The following is a 22,071-nucleotide window of genomic DNA, read 5'->3' on the forward strand; positions in this document are numbered from 1 at the left end:
GTCTGATTTTCTGTATGAGTTATTGTTGTGCTGGTTCTCTGCCCGTGGAGAGTAAACCAGGTGAAGATAACTGGAGTTAATGACACTCGTCACTGTAAAAAGAAAAAGGTCATTAAGAACTGTACATCAGCTGTTCTCAGTCTCAGCATCTTTTACACAAAGAAGCTAAAATGAGAGTAGTCTGTTTGTCGTCTGATTACAAATGTAACATCAAGCTCCTGAAAACAGGAAACATATCTTCACTAAATATCCTATTAAATCTTTTATGTTTTCCCCTTTTGTTTTGCAACATGTTGATTTTTCTAACAATCATGTGACACAAGTGAAATCATCACTGCACAGTGTAATGTTCTCTCTGTCTTCTTTTATAGCAGAAGAACAAGGACATGGACTTCTCAGAGGGTGAAATTGCACTTGACCCAGATTATGCAGATTATTATAATGATAACCTGGAAGAACCTTGTTCTTACCAGAACAACCACAGGCTGGAGCAGGTGGTCGGTCCGTACGTCCACTCCATCATCTGCATCCTGGGCTTCATTGGGAACAGCCTGGTGATCATCACCTATGCCTTCTACAAAAGGACCAAGTCCATGACTGATGTCTACCTGCTCAACGTGGCCATTGCAGACCTGCTGTTTGCAGCGGTTCTTCCTCTCATCGTCTACAACGAGCTGACATCGTGGTCGATGGGGCCGGTGGCCTGTAAGCTGCTGCGTGGCTCCTACAGCGTGAATCGCCATCGTCCAGGCCCGTCGCAGCTTCAGACTGCGCTCGCTGCCCTACAGCCGGGTCATCTGCGCCGTCGTCTGGATCTTTGCCATTCTGCTGTCCGTCCCCACCTTCTACTTCTACAACTGGTACGAGCCGTCCCACATCAGCAACACCCCCATGTTTGATGGAGAGGGGACCAATCTGACCAACTTCTGGGACATCTTCATGCTGGGTGGACAGGAGAATCAGACTTCCAGGACTCCACAGTACGTCTGTGAGTTCAGGTTCGAGAGCAACAGTACTGCCTGGAGTGCCAAAGTGGCCATCCCCAGCACCCAGCTGGCCGTGGGCTTCTTTCTGCCGCTGCTCATCATGATCTCCTGCTACACCGCCGTCATCATCACGCTGCTTAGAGCCAGGAACTTCCAGAGGCACAAGGCGGTGCGGGTGGTGCTGGCTGTGGTGTTGGTGTTCATCGCCTGCCACCTGCCCTACAATATCACACTGCTTTATGACACCGTCAACATGTTCCAGCAGGGGGAGTGTGAAGTGTTGGACAACCTGCAGGTAGCCAAGACGGCGACACAGACCATCGCCTACCTGCACTGCTGCCTGAACCCGGTACTGTACGCCTTCGTCGGGGTGAAGTTCAGGAACCACTTCAGAAGGATCATGCAGGAGCTGTGGTGTCTGGAGAAGAGGTACATCGCCCCACGCCGCTTCTCCAGGGTCACCTCCGAGATCTACATGTCCACTCGCCGCTCGGTGGATGGATCCAGTGAGAACGGCTCGTCTTTCACCATGTGAAGACGTCTGCTGGGTTCATCTGTGGAGCTGATTGTTGTGGACCAGAAACTTCCTGTTAAATCCAAATAACACAGGAGCTCGAGGTCTGCAGGTCTCTGAGAGTCCAAACTGGACTCAAGTCTGTAAAACATTTAGTGATGTTGTGTTGCTTCAAGCTGTGGTTCTCAGGGAGTCACAGGATAAATCGCAGGGTTATCAGATGATAATATCCCCAAGCTACATCTCAGTCTTACATGCAGCTTACTAACCTCCTCCCTTTACCTGACCAAAGCCACAACATGTTGTCAGTCCTAGACGCCATCTTTTGATTCGGCCATCTTGGTTGTAGTTCCCTTATTTAAACCACGTAGCTTAAAACAAAGGGTCCATCTTAAATCAGCCATCATTGTCTGTAGTGTTTGTAGATTAGGTTAGATTTAGTATTTTGTTCAAATAAAAACTTTTGAACTCTGAATGTTTTGCTGGTCTGTTTAATGTGTGAAAGTGAAAATCACCAATGTCTTGATTTTGATTGTAGTTATTAAATTAATTATTGAAATAGATAGACAGTAAATCTTAGACTGACAGTTTCACACATCGTACTTTAAAACAATATACTGTCTTTAAAATACCAGCTGTTAATGAACACCTCTGTTTTCAGGTCCAACAGATTTTAACCCAATACCAACCATGACCTCGTTCTAACACACACACACACACACACACAGGGATTGTGTTACTGTATTCACTGTGAATAATGAGACTCTGCATTAATGAAGCACAAATGTAGGACGTACAATTCTCTGTAAGTTGAAGCATTAATGAAGCTGCTGGTCAGAGCTGGTGTAAAGTGATGAGTGTGTATTCACAGGTGATCAGGGTTAAAGGTCAGAGTGTTCTCTAACCCGTGGTCCAGGTGGAGTTCCTGCAGGAACTCGCTCATTCTCAACATTTGCAAAACAAACAACAAAAGCCTGTTGTGAGTCCTGTGTTATGAAAATGTCTGTGAGTCCTAACAGTAAAACACGTCTGTGGCCTCACACATTTGAATATTTGATATATTAGCCAGAGGCCGTGTTGTTTTGCATATTCCAGCTGCATGTTGGTGGATCAGAGCGACGCCGCCGAGCTGCAGGAGGACGCCGATCGAACTCAGCGATAAGATGCAAAGTGTGAGGGCGGTTTTATACAGCTGAACAAATGTCACAGCTGCTGAGCCTCCGGACATAGGAAAGATTAAAACTACAGTCAAATGAGAGATCAGCTCTATATACAGTACATATACAGCAACATCACAGCTCAGGACAGAGACACCTGTCCACATCTGTCCAACACCTGTCCAACCGGAGGAGGAGAGACAGACTCTGTTCTGTCTGTTACAGAGTTCAGTTTAGAGAAATATTCTGAGGGAACAAAGCTTTATGAATAAAATCAGCTTCACTTGACTTGTATAAATGTTGAATCAGCAGAGTCAGAAAACGACCTGAAGACGGTTAAAAAGCATTTAAGTGTTTAAATGTGAAACATATTAAAACTAACAGGAACTAAAAGTTGTGTAACCATCAACCAGACTGCAGCAGCAGCACAGAGCTAACAGGCTAACAAGCAGTAAAGATAAAAATAAACTCCAGAGAGGATCGATCATCAGGCGACTGTTGACTTCAGCTGTTCATTAAATCACAGATGACTTTAACAGCCAGTATTGTTCTGTATGAACCTGACTTTACTTCTATTCAATCATTGTCCTGGTGTGTGTGTTAATCTGGTGCTAACAGTGTGTGTGATGTGTTCAGGGGCAGATGTTGCAGCTGGACGGCTGTGGTCCTGCAGGAGCCTTCAGGGGCCACACTCTCTGGCTGGAGGAGCAGCTCTGCAGCTGGTTGGTTTGTAGCAGGACTCTGCTGACCATCAGGTAGCAGGAGGAGGGGAGGGGATGAAAGGCAGAGACACAGCTGCCCCCCCCCCCACCCGCTGGGCTTCACCACCCCGGCCAGGAAATGTCATGTCCAGCATCTGGTGTGGAGCAAATTAACTAAACCAAAGGTCAACAAAAGAGGAGTTAGTCACAATAATCTAATAAAAATCAGCACATCCACCTCAAATGTTCAGCAAAATAAAATAATTAAATGCGGATTACTCAATATCAGATCTCTCTCATCCAAAGCTGTACTAGTAAATGATTTGATATCAGATCACCATCTTGATCTATTCTGTCTGACTGAAACCTGGCTGTGTCAGGATGAGTATGTTAGCCTGAATGAATCAACCCCCCCCAGTCATATTAATACTCACATTCCCAGAGACACCGCCTGTGGAGGTGGAGTCGCAGCCATTTTCAACTCCACTATTAATTAACCCTAAACCTAAACTCAGTTATAATTCATTTGAAAGTCTTGTTCTTAGTCTGTCCCACCCAAGGTGGAAAACATTAAAGCCAATTCTATTTGTTGTAGTGTACCGTCCTCCTGGTCCATACTCTGATTTCTTATCTGAATTTTCAGAGTTCCTGTCGAGTTTGGTACTTAAAACAGATAAAGTTATTATTGTAGGCGACTTCAATATTCATGTTGATGTCAACAATGACAGCCTTAGCTCTGCTTTTTCCTCTTTACTAGACTTTATTGGCTTCTCTCAGTGTGTAGATAAACCCACTCACTGTTTCAATCACACTCTCGACCTTGTTTTAGCTTATGGTATTGATATTGAACATGTAACAGTCTTCCCACAGAATCCCATTCTATCAGACCACTTCTTAATCACTTTCGACTTCATATTGCTGGATTATGTATTATCAGCAAAAAACATCCTGACTAGAAATATTTCCGATAATGCAGTAGTTAAATTCAAGGAAATGATTCCCACTAACTTAGGTCCAGTGCCTCATCTTAATTTTGCAGAAGCTACTCCCTCCCAGCTTGATCATCTTGTAGACAGTGTTGCAGACTCATTACGTACCACTTTAGATTCCATCGTCCCCCTAAAAATGAAAACAATAAAGAGAAAGAGGCAAGCTCCATGGTTCAACTCCCAAACCCGTACACTGAAACAAACAGCACGTAGGCTTGAAAGAGTGTGGCGTTCCACCAAACTGGAAGAATCCCACTTAGCTTGGCAGGATAGTGTCAAAAGATATAAAAAGGCCCTCTGTAATGCAAGAGGCGCCTATTACTCATCATTAATAGAAGATAATAAGAACAACCCCAGGTTTCTTTTCATCACTGTAGCCAGGCTGACAGAGAGTCACAGCTCTATAGATCCACGCATCCCTATAACCCTCAGTAGCAATGATTTTATGAACTTCTTTAATGATAAAATCTCTACCATTAGAGATAAAATTAATCACATCCTGCCTTCAATCAGTACAGATTTATGCCATAACACAGGATCCATAGAGTCAGCTGCAAAACCTAACCTTGACTCCTTTTCTACCATCGACCTAGCCCAGCTCACATCAATTATCTCAGCATCTAAACCTTCAACCTGTCTCTTAGACCCCATCCCAACTAGGCTGCTTAAGGAAGCTCTGCCCTTAATTTGCAGTCCTGTATTAGATATGTTAAATCTGTCCTTGTTAACAGGTTATGTTCCGCAGACGTATAAAACAGCTGTAATCAAACCTCTTCTAAAAAAGCCCACTCTAGATCCAGATGTATTAACCAACTACAGACCTATATCTAACCTCCCCTTTCTTTCTAAGATCCTGGAGAAAGCAGTTGCAAAACAGTTGTGCGACTTTCTACAGGACAATAGTTTATTTGAGGTTTTTCAGTCAGGATTTAGGTTGTATCACAGCACAGAGACGGCACTTGTAAAAGTTACGAACGACCTTCTGATAGCATCAGACAACGGACTTGTTTCTGTACTTGTCTTGTTAGATCTCAGTGCTGCTTTTGATACAATTGACCATCACATGCTTTTACAGAGACTGGAGCACTTTATTGGCATTAAAGGAACGGCACTAAACTGGTTTAAGTCCTATCTATCTGATAGGCTTCAGTTTGTACATGTTAACAACAACTCCTCCATACACACAAAAGTTAGACATGGAGTTCCACAAGGGTCAGTGCTTGGACCAATCCTCTTCACTTTGTATATGCTTCCCTTGGGCAATATTATCAGGAAACACTCCATAAATTTCCATTGTTATGCAGATGATACACAGCTTTATCTGTCAATGGAACCTAATGAAACCAATCATCTAGCCAAACTCCAAGCTTGTCTTAGGGACATTAAAATCTGGATGACAAGCAACTTCTTACTACTAAACTCAGATAAAACTGAAATCATTATAATTGGTCCTGAACACATCAGAAACAAACTTTCTAATGATGTAGCTCCATTAGACAACATTGCCCTGGCTCCCAGCTCCACTGTAAAGAATCTGGGAGTCACCTTTGATCAGGATTTGTCCTTTACCTCACACATAAAACAAACTTCTAGGACTGCCTTTTTTCATCTGCGTAACATCTCCAAAATTAGACATTTTCTGTCCCAAAAAGATGCAGAAAAACTAGTCCATGCATTTGTTACTTCTAGGCTGGACTACTGTAATTCATTATTATCAGGCTGCCCCAACAAGTCTCTAAAGACTCTGCAGCTGATTCAAAATGCTGCAGCACGACTACTGACAGGAACTAGGAAAAGAGATCACATTTCTCCTGTGTTAGCCTCTCTACATTGGCTCCCAGTCAAATCCAGAATAGAATTCAAAATCCTCCTCCTCACTTACAAAGCCCTTAATGGTCAGGCTCCATCTTACCTTAAAGATCTCATAGTCCCCTACAATCCCACCAGGACTCTGCGCTCCCAAAATGCTGGTTTACTGGTGGTTCCCAGAGTTTCCAAGAGTAGAATGGGAGGCAGAGCCTTCAGTTATCAGGCTCCTCTACTGTGGAACCTTCTCCCAGTTTCGATCCGGGAGGCAGACACCCTCTGTACCTTTAAGAGTAGGCTTAAAACTTTCCTCTTTGATAAAGCTTATAGTTAGGGTTGGCTCAGGCTTGAACCATCCCTTAGTTATGCTGCTATAGGCCTAGACTGCCGGGAGATCTCCCATGATGCACTGAGCTCCTCTCTTTCTCTCTCTCTCTCTCTCTCTCTCTCTCTCTCTCTCTCTCTCTCTCTCTCTCCACTCAATATGGATTCATATCCCATGTTACATGTTACTAACTCAATATGTCCCTTTCCTGTAGTATTGTGCTCTTCCGTCTCTCTCTCCTCTTCTGTCTCTTTCTGCAGGTATTTCTTCCTCTGGAGCTGTAGAGGCTGATCTGTGATGACAAGTCTCCTGCTGCTCCTACAACTCCACTCAACACCTGCCGCTAGAATTAGAAATTACTTATACTGCTACTGCTATTAGTTGTATTGCTGTGTTAGCAGTTAATACTTTAATTATCACTACTATCACTACTACTGCTGTATTACTGGCCTCATCTTACATCTGATATGGAACCTGTGTTATGCTATGTTCTTCTTTCGCTATTCTCTACCCCCCCCCCCCCCCCCCCCCCCCTCTCCTTCTTAACCCAACCGGTCGAGGCAGATGGCCGCCCACCCTGAGTCCGGTTCTGCTCGAGGTTTCTGCCTCTTAAAAGGAAGTTTTTCCTTGCCACTGTCGCCTAGTGCTTGCTCTTGGTGGGATTTGTTGGGTCTCTCTCTGTAAATACCTATTTTAAAGAGTATGGTCTAGACCTGCTCTATATGAAAAGTGCCTTGAGATGACTGTTGTTGTGATACGGCGCTATATAAATAAAATTGAATTGAATTGAATTGAATTGAGCTGCAGAGCCAGCAGCCTCCTCTTCATCCTCATCACAACCAAACACTCTGAACTGCAGAGAATCTAACTGCTGATGTTCATTTGACATCAAAGAACCAACCAACAACGTAAAACACAAACTCTGATTCTTCAGATACTGAGATATGTGTGGTCTGTGAGTCCACCTCAACCTGAGACATCTGAGACCTCTGAGACCTGAAACCTCTAAAACCTCTAAAACTCTGAAACAACCCAACTTTTTAACTGTTAATTATACAATTAAAAAACATTGTTTCCAAATAAAAAACCTCCTCACTTTTAAAGGCTGTCATACTTAAGAAAGTCCTCACAATTTAAAATGTCCTCAGTTTTAAAGATTTCATAAGTGTCCTCACAATGCTAAATGTCCTCACTTTCCAGGTATAAAACCTGGGGGAAGTTTGAAGAAACCTGGGCTGAATTTGAAACTTGTTTCTGTCACAGAAGTTTAAATGAACTCAGACATATTTTGATCTTTGTTTTTAACTTGTTGTAGAAACACTCATCATAATTCAGGTCTGAATGTTAAACAGAGCCGCAGCTGCTGAATCCAAACCCTCAGGACCAGAGACTCAACATCTGTCCTCCTCCTGCAGCCAAAACAGGGTTACCATGGTAACCATCCTCCTCCTCCTCTTCATCACCTCCTGTTCACAGGAGGGGACTGGGGGTTAACTGGTTAGCATGCTAACAGGACAACATTTCTTCAGACTGGTCAGTAAACAGCTGTTAATGCTAATGTTAGCTACATAGCAGAATCTTACATATAGCTGCTTTAAGTCAGTTTTAATGCAAAAATACCAAATTTTTAAAGTTTCCAGCTTCTTGAATGGAAAGAGTTGCTGCTTTTACTTTTAATTATTTTAAAGAAAATTTTAAAGAAAGAATTTTAAAGAATTTTAAAGGGTTGATAAAGATAGAAAAAAACTTTATTGATCCCTTGGATAAATTCAGGTTCAACACCATAAAAAGAAAAAACACATATCTTACTGAGAGGGAGAACAACACATCTTTAAAGGACAAACATACAAAGTACATCTCTGCAGTGGTGCAATAAAGTTCCATAAAGTTCCAGACTCTGTTGTGTCTGTCCAGATGCTGTTCTGTAGACTGGTAGTAGTCTTTATATTATAATATATTTACAGTGTCTAAAGTCTGATCTGAACCAAACTAAAGAAAACACAGTAAGGTGTCCTTCAGTAAAGTCAGAACTCAGCAGCAGAACATGAAGTATTTTTATTGAACTCTCTGATGTTAAACAAAATGCTGCTGTCGTCCTCCTGCAGCTATTTATCCACTAATCTCTAATCTCTAGTCTCCTCCCTTGTCTCTTCCCCCTCCCCTCCCCCTCCTCCTCCCCCTCCTCCTCCCTTGTCTCCTCCCCCCTCCTGCAGCCCTGACCAGCCGGTGAACACAGATTGTGTGAATAATAGATGCAGCTCAGTGTCTCTGTAGTGGAGATAAACTGGTTTCTCTTTGATCCAGCTGAAGAGACTGACTCAGCAGCCAGACCTCTGAAAAACTCTCATCACTCATCAACTGACAGTTTAAATGTTTCTGTCTGACAGTCTGTTAGTTTTATGATCCTGAAGAAGAAATATACAAAGTCTCAGAGAAAACAAGTCAGTCATCTCTAAATAAAGTCTGAAAACTTCTCTTATTCTTTTTATTAAATAACTTTGTAAAGTGATTCAAAGATTATGTTTCACTACTCATAAATCTAAGAACCTAATCTGATTTAGTCCCTTTCCAGACCCAGTCTGGAACAAAAGTAAAATGGATTACGTGATCATGGATAGCAAAAAAAAGGATTACCAAATCCAGATCAATTTTATCCAGATTAAACCTTTTGAAAAACCGGGCCCAGGACACAGACTGAGAGACACAGACTCAGAGAGGATGATGGGAGTCAGTCCTGGAGTAATGACTCCATCTAGAGGCTGAAACAACTCAGTGCAGTGGAGACCAGGCTCCACCAGGTGGCGCTAAAGACCAGGTAACATTAATACAACATCAGCAGTTTGTCCTGCAGAGAGTGAGTTTCTGACATAAACACAGAAAGGTAAACTGCTCCTTCTTCTACTGCTAATCCTTAAAATGATACTGTCTGTTAGCATGAATGGTCCCTGTTGCTGCCTGGCTGGAGGTGTCGGTGGACGATGAGGAGATATTTGCTGAAAAAAACGTATCATATTAGAATCAGTGACTATATCTTTAGTGAAGAGTTTTCATCAGTGTGGTGACGGTGGATCATTGTTGACTCTGAGTTTACAGAATATAAAAATATCAGGAAGAAATGTCATGAATATCTTAGAGATATGATTTTGAACTAATGTCATGTTTCAGCTTTTGGCTACAGAAAATGACTCATTACCTCTGTTTGGGGTGAAATTTGGTTAAATACAATCATCTGCTCTGGATCTGTGACTGGTGCTGACAACACTTTCTACGCAGAACTAATCATTTCCAATACCACATGCATAAGTCTACTAGGTCTGTTGTTTGTAGAACTGTAACAGAATATTTTTACACTAAAACAGATTTAACTTGTCAAACACGTCTGAAGAAATAATAATTTCTTGAAAACACATGAACATTAACTTAAAGGTTTGTCTGAACTCAGTGATTCAAAGTGAAACCAAAGTGAAACCTCATCCACCACCAACATTTAAACCACAGGACTGAAGCTGCTGTCACTTCCACAGACTCTCAGACCTACAGATCACACAGAGACACTGAGGAACCCAATGACCAGATCCAGAACCCAGGATACAGAGGTTCAGTGAATATGGTGTTGAAGGTGTAGAGGTGGATCAGTTTGTCAGAGGAGACTCTGTAGAAGGACAGAGAGCCAGCAGGACAGTCCACATACACTGCTACTCTGTTAGAGACAGAGGAGGAGGAGGAGGAGGTGATGGATGTTCCTCTGTTATTGTGCCAGACAGAGTAACGACCATCAGAGCAGCTCAGACTCCAGGACTGATCATTTCTTCCAAACAAACAGTCATTACTGCTTCCTTTCCTTCTGATTCCTCTGTAACTCACTGAGATATAAACCAGTCCTCTCCACTCGACCTCCCAGTAACAGCGACCAGTCAGACCAGATCTACACAGCAGCTGAGGCCAGTGATCAAATCTGTCTGGATGATCAGGATATGACTGATCCTCTCCCCATGTCACCTTCCTGTTGTTGTCAGACAGTTTGAGTTTTCTGTTCACTGTGTTTGTGTCCACTTCCAGTTCACAGGCGTCTGATGGAGAGAACAAGACACAACACAGCTGCAGTTTATCATCAACATTGTATTTAAACACAAACTGACAGTTTGCTGTTTCATCATCATTAGTCAAATTAAATCCACACTTACACTTCCTGAGACCAGGTTTTAACCTCTGCTCTCCACCATGATCCACCCTGGAGGAAGAAACACAGTCAGAATGATTTTCTATCCAACATGAGTCCTAACTGCTGTTCAACATGAAGCAGAGTTCCTCAGTGTGTCAGTGTGACACAGAAACAGGCTGAAACTCATCTGTCTGAACGGTTTCCTTGTTTCTTTCACTTGTGATTGTGAGGAGATGATGAGGAAAAGATATTTTGATGTCCAAACAACCTCAACAACCAAGAGTCATCACTGATCTGCTCTGTGGCAGCTCTAGAGGATACTCAGGGGGAGAATCATGAATTAAAAGAAAAGAGACATTAAGTTCTTGTCATCTGTCCATCTCTTCTTACTTGAGAGTGGCCAGTATCCAGTCTGGATCCTCCAGTCCAGCAGACAGCAGCTTCACTCCTGAGTCTCCTGGATGATTGTAGCTCAGGTCCAGCTCTCTCAGATGAGAGGGGTTGGATCTCAGAGCTGAGGCCAGAGAAGCACAGCCTTCCTCTGTGATCAGACAACCTGACAGACTGGAGTTAAGGAAATACAGTTAACTCAGTGTTTTAGAAAATTATGTCAGCAGGAAAATCCTACAAATGTTTAATATCTTCACTGACAAGAACGTATTGAAAAGGAGGGAAAAAAACAGCTGTATCCTGACCTGAGAGTTTCCAGTGAACAGTGTGAACTCTTCAGTCCAGCAGACAGCTTCTTCACTCCTGAATCCTGCAGGTCATTGTTACTCAGGTCCAGGTCTCTCAGACTAGAGGACTGGGAGCTGAGAACTGAGGACAGAGCTTCACAGCTTCTTTCTGAGAGGTTACAGCCACTCAGCCTGGAGAGGAATCAGCAAAACAAAAGAAACTAATTACAAGAATTGTGTTTTTGTCTTGACTGAAGGAAAAGAGTTCTTCAGATGGATACATCTGCACGTACAGAGCTTTGTTGGAGGCTTTGACCACTGGCAGCAGCCTCAGAAGAGCCTCCTCTGAAGCAGAGTATTTCTTCAGGTCAAACACGTCCAGATCTTTTTCTGATGACAGTAAGATGAAGACCAGAGCTGACCATTGAGCAGGAGACAGTTCATCTGTGGAGAGACTTCTTGATCTAAGGTGCCATCGGATCTCATTAACTAGAGAACGATCATTCAGTTCATTCAGACAGTGGAACAGGTTGATGCTTTTCTCTGGAGACAGATTCTCACTGATCTTCTTCTTAATGTACTGGACTGTTTCCTGATTGGTCTGTGAGCCACTTCCTGTCTGTGTCAGCAGACCTCGTAGGAGAGTCTGATTGGTCTGCAGTGAAAGACCCAGGAGGAAGCGGAGGAACAAGTCCAGGTGTCCATTTGGACTCTGTAAGGCCTTGTCCACAACACTCTGGTAGAGATGTGCTGGTTCAGGTTTGTCTGGGAAGACTTTAGACCGCAAGGAGGAGAAAAGTCCAATTAACCAGTATGATGATTGTTCCTCTGACATCAGATTGACTCCAGAGTTGATGAAGGTCAGATGGACATGAAGAGCAGCCAGAAACTCCTGAACACTCAGATGGACGAAGCAGAACACCTTGTCCTGGTACAGTCCTCTCTCCTCTTTAAAGATCTGTGTGAACACTCCTGAGTACACTGAGGCTGCTCTGATATCGATGCCACACTCTGTCAGGTCTGATTCATAGAAGATCAGGTTTCCTTTCTGCAGCTGCTCAAAAGCCAGTTTTCCCAGAGACTCAATCATCTTCCTGGTCTCTGGACTCCAGTGTGGATCTCTCTCACCTCTTCCATCATACTTGACGTTCTTCAGTTTGGTCTGAACCACCAGGAAGTGGATGTACATCTGAGTCAGGGTCTTGGGCAGCTCTTCTCCCTCTCTGGTTTTCAACACATCCTCCAGAACTGTAGCAGTGATCCAGCAGATCCACTTCTGTAGAGGAATCTGATCATAGAGCAGCTCTGACCTTTGGAACGAAACAACTGAAGTCAAATATTAACAGACAATAAAGACTTGTTATCAGTTGGATCATGAAGTTCTGATGATGCAGTTTTATCTTCAGTGACTTTAATTTTCCAACAAGGAAATAAAAAAATATAAATGTGAGTTAAAGCAGCCTGTTCTATCTCTTTATGTGAAAAACAATAAATCATCCTGTCAGTCTCCATTATCATTCATATTTATAACATCTGTGTATGAACTGCTCCACAATATGTGACGATGGCATCATCAGACAGACACACTCAGAGTGGGTATAAAAATAAGTGTATATGAGGACAGTGTGTTTGCTTACAGTATGTATGAGGACTGTGTTTATACCCTCACAGTTTACAAGGACATGTGTGAAAGAATGAACACACAACAACTTTTTTCTGCAACTTAAGTTTGTGTTTGATTTGTTTATGTCATTGTTTATGAATGAAAAATAATTATGTGAGGACATCGTGTCTGAATATCCTGAGTGTCTGTGAGGACAGTTAGAGTGTGTGTGGTGTGTTTGAGGACAGAGTGTGTGGAAGGTCAGTTTTTCTGTGTGAGTTAACATCCTGTCATGACGAGGGCAGCATCCTGGACCTGGTCCGGTGCAGACACAGATCTGTCTGAGGTAGTGTGCCAGACTGGATGACCTGAGACTGTCAGGTACTCAGTCCGACTGTAGAGCAAAGAGGATGTAGGTGCACGAGTCCTCCAGAGGGTTGGTGATATATTCAGAGTACAGACATGTTCAGGGAGGATGTCGACCCTGCAGAGTATCAGTGTGTCTGTGGTGAGATGTGGAGTCTGCAGCATATTCAGCTGTTTAACTTTGACCAGTGCACCTGCAGGATTCATCTGGCTCCACCTTGTTTTTGTCCCATCTCTAAAAAAACAGCATTAAACAGAAATTTCTGTCAGAATTTTACGTTCAGTGAATTGATCCAAACCCTGATAATGAGAATTCAACTGATTACAGTTTTTTAAAGGTTTTTGTTCTTCTAACAGGTGGAACAGGTGTCTCTCTCAGGTGAGCAGGGTTTGTTTGTCACACAGCAGCTGAGCTTCCTCTTCTCCTTTGCTCCAGCTCTGACTCAACATTTATTCAAGTGCCATGAAAACTACAGTACTGGGATCTCATCATGTTACCTTTAGCTCCATCTGGTGGAGTGGACTCCACTACAGTGTAGAGTGTTTGACTGCTCTGAGTTGTTTCAGCCTCTAGATGGACTCATTCCACCAGGACTGACTCCCATCATCCTCTCTGAGTCGTCTGATTCCTGCAACAAAAACAGGCAGTTTAATGGACATACTTTGTTGTTCACTGGTTTATTTCACATTTTCACAGTTTTATTCTTATTTTGTTTTAGTCTGATTTCAGTCGTCTCTTCAGCCTCAAATCAAAACCATCTACACAAAAAAACACAGCCAAAAAAAAAACAAACAAAAAAACAATAGAATGAGTCAAAGCTAGACGCTAAAGCTAAAAGATTCAACTGCTGAGGATTAAACACATTCACTCTGGACGAATTCAGACCCATCTGTAAGGACAAACACGAGCTCTATGATTGGTTCAGTTTCCATTACACACTCATGTTGGTGGATTCAGTGACTGACACACTGATCATGAACATTATGTCCATCAAGAATAAAAACAGAGGAAGCAGAACTCCATTCAGAATCCTCCTGTTTCAGTATCACAGTGAAACAGTGAGTTGTCTGAACCACAGGAGCTGATCACAGCTGATTCTGCTGCTGTTAATGAGACACTTTGACTGAATGGAAACAGATATTCGAGTTAAAGTTGTAGGTCACAGACTTCATGACATTTTATTTTCTGTTTTCATTTGCCAAAGCATTATGGGAAGTTCCAAGTTCCAATAATTAGAGTCAAGTTTCAAAGATCAATAACAGAAGTGACAAAATCCATCGATAGAAACTTTTTTCATGTGTCACCATCAATGGTTTTTTTATTAGAGTTGACAGGAAGTGTTGGGGATTCACAGCTCTGTCTGGCTCCTGTACACAGCAACAGCAGCTGAGGCTCATGGGTAATGTAGTACAAACCTGTGTGATGATCACAGTAACCAGGAGGTTCCTGAGTTCAGTCACATTGACAAAGGGGGAACCTGAACGCATCATTCACCACAAACTGATGATAATCAAACATTTTTAAATCTCTGAATATGTTGTGTGAAAGCTGCAGACTGAGCATCAGATCTAACCCCCCCCCCCCCCCTCCCCCCTTCTGCTGAGTAACATGTAACTGACCCCCCCCACCACCACCACCACCACACCACCCCTCAGAGGAAGTGGTCGCAGTCCTTCCTGTTGAATTATTAAGGCGGTGACCCACCCTCACCTCTGGCCAGCGGTGACATTTACACCCAGCGCTGTCACTTCAAAGCAGCACTGAGGCCCGACCGATGGATCCGGTTTCACCCCACCGTGCTGCATTCAAAGTCAGCCCGGATATTCAACACCGAGAGAAGGAAAACAAAAACCTCTCCAGGCTGCAGGAACATGATCCTGAAGAGAAGAAGAGAAGAGTCCCGTCTGTAAAAACACAGATTCACTCAGCGTTTCTGTAAAAATAAAAAGTAGATCAGCTGTTAGACGTGGGAACTAATGACAGATTATGGGAAATGTAGTTTCAGGACGTCTCCACTTCTGCTGCTCAGATTCTCATTTGATTTATCGTCAACAAACCTGAGCTGACAGAAGAAAAACAACATGCAAAACCTGCCTGTGGATAAATAAAGGATGTAAAGGTCAGAGAGGAGAGAGGGAAGTGATGATCGTTATCTGACGTCTGTTCATAAACATCATCAGCTGCAGTCTGACGGAGCCTTTCATCAGAGTCTCCTGGTTCAATCACTACAACAGGCTAAAAGACACTGAACTACAGTACTAAAGTATGAGCAAGTGAATGCATCACGCACTGATCAGCTCCAGTCAGGACTAAAAATAAACCCCCTCCTGCTGTTTTGATGAGATGCTTCAGATAAAAGTGACCTCTAAAAATAACATTAATGGCTGTGAGCTCCTGACCTCGCTGCCTGCAGATAACAGAGTTTAAGGTACAGTGAAAATATGCAAATAATGGTGAGAGGAAGCAGACTGAGATGGAGGATAAGAGGCTGAAATGAGAGGAAGGATTGAAAAGCAGCACAGCTGTTCGCTCTGTCATTAACAGACCAGCAGCTCAGAGCCTCAGGTCTCTGGACTCGAACCAAAGAACCAGCTTCAGATGAAGTTTCCTTTTTAGGAGCCGTCATCGAGACTCAGCTGCTGCTGGATTAAAGCTGCACTGATCGATATTTCTACGTCAGAGCTTCTGTCTCCTGGAAATGATGTTTCAGTTTGTTTGTTTGATTTGTCAAGTCACACATGTTGATACTGAACAGATCAGTAAAATGTTCAACGACATGTGTTTACATTATTAAACCGTTTTCTGGTTCTGTTGAGACTCTCACAGATCCTGGTTCAGGTTCAGAGAAAGATCCTGGTTTGGTTCTTAGGTACATTAAACTATAAACAGAGGAATCTCCATCTGCCCTTTGATTTCCTTGTTGACCTCCTTGACTACTATTTTTACAGTGGACAGAGGAAACACTGCAGTATGATGAATGTAAAGTTACTGAAGCTTGACTTTCAAAAATCAGATCACAGAAAAATCACAATTAAATATTTTCCCAAAATGATTCAGCCAGAGCTTCAAACATCACTTTTCTAAATGTTACTTGACAGGCCAAGTATCCAGGCACTGAACCAGTTTAACCAAAACCACCATCAGTCCTTAACCAAAGAGTTTTAGTTGTCTGGACCACAGACCGGACTCTGGACTCTGGATGTGAACCTCCTCCATCCACCCTGACCTCCTCCTGTAGCTTCATTCATTAATCACCTGTCAGAGGTTTTAATCCAAAGTCACAGAGAGGGACTAACTAAAGCTTCAGTGTTGTTGGTCATGTCAGGGTGTTAGAGGTGTGAGGAGAGGAGGAGCTCTCAGAGGAGAGGAGTCTTCATCAGAGAGACGCTCCTGCTCTGATCTGGTTCCTCCATCAGGGAATCACAGACCAGATCAGTCTGGACTGGGTTAGGGTTAGGGTTAGGGATAGTGATGTCAGGGATGGTGATGATGATCCTTAGAGGAACACAGAGTCTGAAGGACTGAGTTCAGACCCAGAGGTCTCTCTATAGGCTGCAGCAGAGACCTGGATCAGATTCAGGTAGCCATGTTTAACCAGTGGAGGTCATGTGACCTTTGAGGCTGAGGCTGGACACCTCAAACTGCTCCCACAATCCTCTCTGCTGTGTGTCTCTTTACGGCCTCCTCCTCTGTCGACTCCCTGCTGTCGACCTTTGTGGTGATAATCTGATTCTCAGCAGCAACATTTCCATAGTTTGAAAAGCTGTTTCCAGTTTTACAGCTGAGGCGGAGAAAACAGCTGCAGAGTTAAAGTTTGACCGACCTGCTCGGTCAGCTCAGACCTCATCTTCACTGAAGACCAATAAATAAACACTGAATATAAACTCAGCATCGGGAAATTATTTTCTTCTACTAAGTCTTTTGGTCCAGTTTTTTATCCTCTATTTCTTTACATTTTGGAAAATTAAATACACTGAATTTACTCTCAGCTGTTCACTGCAGTTACAGACAAACGTCACTGTATCACTGTGACACTGAAGAAGATTCTGAATGAAGCTCTGCAGCTTAAGATTTCTCAGTGGATTTCTGGAGCTTTATTCTGGACAGACATCAGAGATAATGAAGTGGAAATCAGTGAATCACATAGAGACACGTTTAACATCTGTGTTCAGATTTATCTGGATCAGGATCTTCACCTTTACTTCTGGTTTGAATAAACTCCACTTCCTCCTGAGAAGTCATAAAAATCCAAATGTGAATTTTCATCCTCCCTGCATCGTCTTTACGTCTGTGACCTCTGCACAACCTCGTCTCCTCATTACCCAGAAAGCCCGGTGATCGTCTCAATTACCCCGAGCAGAATCCACAGATTTATCAGACTGGAGAGGATCCAGCTGAGAGTTAACGCTGCGTTTGATCTGCTGCCAAACATCTGATCAGAGAGCAGCAGAGATGGAGGCGGCTGCAGATCAGTGCAGTATTTCCTCTGATATGAGTCTGATATGTGTGATTACTGTGAGAGCAGCAGACGCTCGTTCCTCTGCTCTGCAAAAACTGATCCAGGCTGAAAACTTCACTGAATATGTTCGACTCTGGTCCTCAGGTCGTCTGGTTCAACTTCAGAGAAACAAATACAGAATAAAAAAGAGGACATTCATGAACCAGAAGACGAAACGCTACAGGTGAACAAGGTAAAACCTTTAACTAAACTCGGTCTGTGTTGATTTAAATTAAAACTTTAAAGGCAGTTTTCTTCAGTTTTATTCCTGTTTATATCCTGAAACTTTGTTCATTCACAGCCTGATTTAAAAAGCATTTTATTCCTAACAGGGAGAACACAGAATATTTCCGGCTGTCGACAGAATTTTCTCTGATACAAACAAAGATCCTAAACCTCGTCTGGAAAAAGTTCAGATTTCTGCTCTTGGACATTTATGTTTTACACATTTTAAATTTGATGACGGATCATTTGCACATTTAAACATAAAGTTTCAGGAAATTTGTGACACAAAAAATAACTGTCTGCAGCAACTGTGGAGTAATCTGCTGCTGAAAATAGTCCCCTACAAAAGCTTCACATATTTCTCCTGTTTGTTTGGTTAAAACTACAGTGATCAACTGAACCATGATCACACTGAGGAACAAACATCAGACGTTCACTCTGATGTTGTTTCATGTTTTAACTCACAGCTCAGTTTGTCTCGGCTGCACAGAGATAATCCATCAGTCTGTAGCTGACCTGAGGCCTGTTCTACGAAGCGAGGTAACTGTCTTATCAGAGTAACTTCAGGAGTAACTTAGTGACGTCAGGTGTAACTTCCCGGTTAACCTGTACTACGAAAGGTGGACAGGTTTTACCTGGGGTCTGTTGCCATGGTAATTTACGCTGCGTCTCTAAACTGCTCAGAGCAGTTTATGTTCGTGGTTAACTCGGTGTTACAGGTGTTACTTCTACCTAAGCTCCGCCCCACAGGTGGAACAACCAATCAGCAGAGAGAGGCTGACTCTGCAGGACGGGGGTTCTCTAAAGACCGTCAGTCATCCCCACCACCACCCAAAAAAAAAAAGTGTGTAGTGGATGGTAGAGATATGTGGACCAATAAATGGTGTTTTTTATGCTCCACATTTTCCATTTTCACTTTCAGTTATTTTTATTTTGTATTTTTTTTCTTCAATAATCCTTTAAATGGGAGGGGGGGGGGGTGTTATTGTCCTGAAAGACAATATAATGTGACAGGCTGTTGTAATTGTAGACTACAGACCAAGCAGCATTAATGATGGAAATATGAATGTGAACCACTTTATAGAAGGTTTCTATTTGTTCCAGGTTCAGTTTCCACTGAGGCTGAAATACTGTTAACATGAAGTTCATACTGAACATAACAGCTTTACATTCATACATATACAGCCTGAGTGTTCCAGGCAGAACATCATTAACAGGAACAGCTCATTCTCAGACATGTGACCCACGTGTTGACTGTAATCCAAGTATCTGAGAAATGATCACATATGTTCTGTGTCCTTCCATCTCATATTACAGATGAAGAATCCAGAGAACATGTGACCAGTCTCTCTGTCTTTGTTGGTTTGACATTGTGTCGTTAGGGTCTCTTTAAATTCCTCTAAACCCACAGAATTAACGTGCGCTCTTCATCTGAGAGATACGGTGCACGCCCCTTTAATCAACACGCACTAACTCTGATTAAGTTAACACCGACTCAACTGACCCACATCTGAACCACCGTCGTACCGTTTAACACAGATCGAGGCAGTCAGGGTTTGTCAACCCCGACTTTACCTGAGAACCTGAGTTAAACCAGAGGAGGTTCAACTCTCTTCGTAGTATAGGCCTCTGGTGTCTCTGGTCAAACTCTGTCACCATGTGTTCAGGCTGTTTGAAAACTCTTCCTGGTGGTGCGTTCAGGGACACTGTGACATCTAAAGTTCAAGCTGAAGACCAACTTTATTTTGAAAATCTGGATGTGACTGTTCAGTGAAGACTTCATTCGGCTTCAAACAAAAATATCTGTTGGATCCAAACAGAGTCTGAAAACTCCTGAGGACAGCGACCTTTTAATTAAATGTTACAATAAATAATAAAACAAAATAAAATGCACCATGGTCAGACAGATGTTCAGATAAAAATGAATCAAAAATAATAGAATAATAATAAAAAGAAACTGAAACAAGAAGGAACCAAAAGAATGAATGAAATAATAAAGCAGCAGAGCGACAATAAGACTCAAACTAAAAGGATTAGAAACATCAAAGAGTCTGAAACAACCAGCCTGCAGCCTCACACAGCAGGACACACACACACACACACACACACACACACACACACACACACACACACAGCAGGAGTTCAGCTCTGCTCTCCATCTGCTGTCTGAGAATTAACAAGTCAATGAACAAAAACACAAAAAACACAAACTCCTCCATCATCATCATCATCATCATCAGTCCTTCCTCCTCCTCCTCCTCCTCCTCCACCTTCTCCTCCTCCTCTTCCTCCTCCTCCTCCACCTTCTCCTCCTCCTCCTCCTCCTCCACCTTCTCCTCCTCCTCTTCCTCCTCCTCCTCCACCTTCTCCTCCTCCTCCTCCACCTTCTCCTCCTCCTCTTCCTCCTCCTCCTCCACCTCCTCCTCCTCCTCCAGCAGCAGATAAAATGAACCAAACTGTGAAGAACTGAATCTCATCACCAGTTTACACATGAGAGTAGGTCATGGGGGAGTTTTCTCCGATCAGACGCCTCAGATGAAGAAACTGACGAGCATGACTCGTCTTCTTCAGTCTTGGCGGCTGCAGCTGCTGTTTGGGTCGGAGCTGCAGACCAGACTCTGATGATCCTGTACACAAAGGTTGGGTTGTCCTGCACCTGCTGACCGGGATCCTCACAGACTGAGACACTCATTCAAACCTGCAGGTGATCACGATGACTGAACAACTCAGGAGAATCTGTGTTCTCAGCTGCTGCAGGAGCTTCATGATCACACCTCAGTGTTGACCTGAGCTGTTGATGAAAACTGACAGAGATATTTTGCAAACAGAGCAGAGAGAGAAGTTTGAACTCCTTCTTCACCTCCTCACAGTCGAACAATCACTTTAATTCTAACGATCACAGAGTTCGTAAAGATCACACCATGTTGTGCAGATGGTTGTAAAACGCTGCAGCAGACGTGGAGAAAATTTCCACTTCCAGAGGTGAGAGAAGAGATTTTAAAAACCTTAAAGTGACTGAACAAAGTGAACAGAGTTTAACTTTAGAGGAGAGAAGAGATGAAGAGAACAGCTTCATGTTCTGCTGCTGTTAAACCAGAGGAAATAATCAGAGAGCAAATGTTCCATAAACACACGAGAGCAGGAAACTGAAGCACCGAGGCCTGACTGTGTGTGTGTGTGTGTGTGTGTGTGTGAATGGTTTCCAGACCAGCTCCTATTAAAAACCATCAGAGACCTCGCTCCGTCTGCCAGAGACACAGAGAGGCCTCGAACACACCACGCTGTAAAAAATATCTGCACTCATCAAAACAGACGGATGAAAACTCTGTGTGTGTGTGTGTGTGTGTGTGTGTGTGTGTTGAGGTTAAATCCTCCTCGTTCGTCCGACCATGAAGGTTTCATTAGGAGCAGCAGCGTTGCGTGACGTCGACGCCCACGACCAATCTCATCGAGACACCCGGGAAACGGGGGGAGAAACTCCTGGATGGGGGGGGTGGAGTTGTGGGAGTGGGGGTGGGGGGGCAGACTTAAAGTCACGGTAACAAACCCAGAGACACAAAATAACCACAAAGACACACAACAACAGAGAGAGTCATTGTGGTGGGACGTCAGATGTCTTCAGGTGCAGACCAGCAGACATCAGTGTGTTTGCAGCAGCAGCTGATTAATATTTAATCCACAGAAACATAACAACAGCTGGATGCAGGAGTGTGAGCTGTGAGGGGCTGGCTGTGGCCTCTGTGGCCCCCTGGGACCCCTCTCATTATTGGTGTTTTTACCCATGATGCATTATTCATCCACACAACTGTCGGTGGAGATACAACCCTGTTGGCCTGAAGAACAAACCTGGAGCAAAGCCTGCTGGGAGTGGAGGCCCCAGGAGGTCTGAGAGCCCGACACAACAGGAGGAGGAAATAAAAATAAAATTATTAAAGTCTCTCTGCTCTGTGGTGCAGAACATCAGCTGATCAGAAATCAGATTTACTATCAACATCATTGATTCTGATTGTGGTTCCAGTCCTGCGGGCTGGAGAACCAGCACCGTACCAATTAGTTACAGC

General features: G+C 43.3%; 2 protein-coding genes across 2 annotated transcripts; one reads left to right on the forward strand and one right to left on the reverse strand.

Moving 5' to 3' along the window:
• Window positions 1–347: 347 nt before the first annotated feature.
• On the forward strand, window positions 348–1,897 carry LOC108891561 (C-C chemokine receptor type 6-like). The gene is given in 2 exon segments (XM_018688734.2): window positions 348–736; window positions 738–1,897. Coding segments are annotated over 2 exon segments (1,134 nt in total). The 5' UTR covers window positions 348–386; the 3' UTR covers window positions 1,522–1,897.
• A 6,388-nt stretch (window positions 1,898–8,285) lies between these two features.
• On the reverse strand, window positions 8,286–21,793 carry LOC108891550 (NLR family CARD domain-containing protein 3-like). The gene is made up of 7 exons (XM_051072063.1): window positions 21,790–21,793; window positions 20,499–20,637; window positions 11,611–12,627; window positions 11,336–11,509; window positions 11,031–11,204; window positions 10,663–10,709; window positions 8,286–10,548 (listed from the first exon to the last, which is right to left on the reverse strand). The coding sequence occupies exons 1-7, from the start codon at window positions 21,791–21,793 to the stop codon at window positions 10,013–10,015; spliced, it is 2,091 nt and encodes a 696-aa protein (XP_050928020.1). The 3' UTR covers window positions 8,286–10,012.
• Between the last annotated feature and the right edge of the window lie 278 nt (window positions 21,794–22,071).

The sequence above is a fragment of the Lates calcarifer genome, linkage group LG7_1 (assembly GCF_001640805.2).
Source record: "Lates calcarifer isolate ASB-BC8 linkage group LG7_1, TLL_Latcal_v3, whole genome shotgun sequence".
NCBI lineage: Eukaryota > Metazoa > Chordata > Actinopteri > Centropomidae > Lates > Lates calcarifer.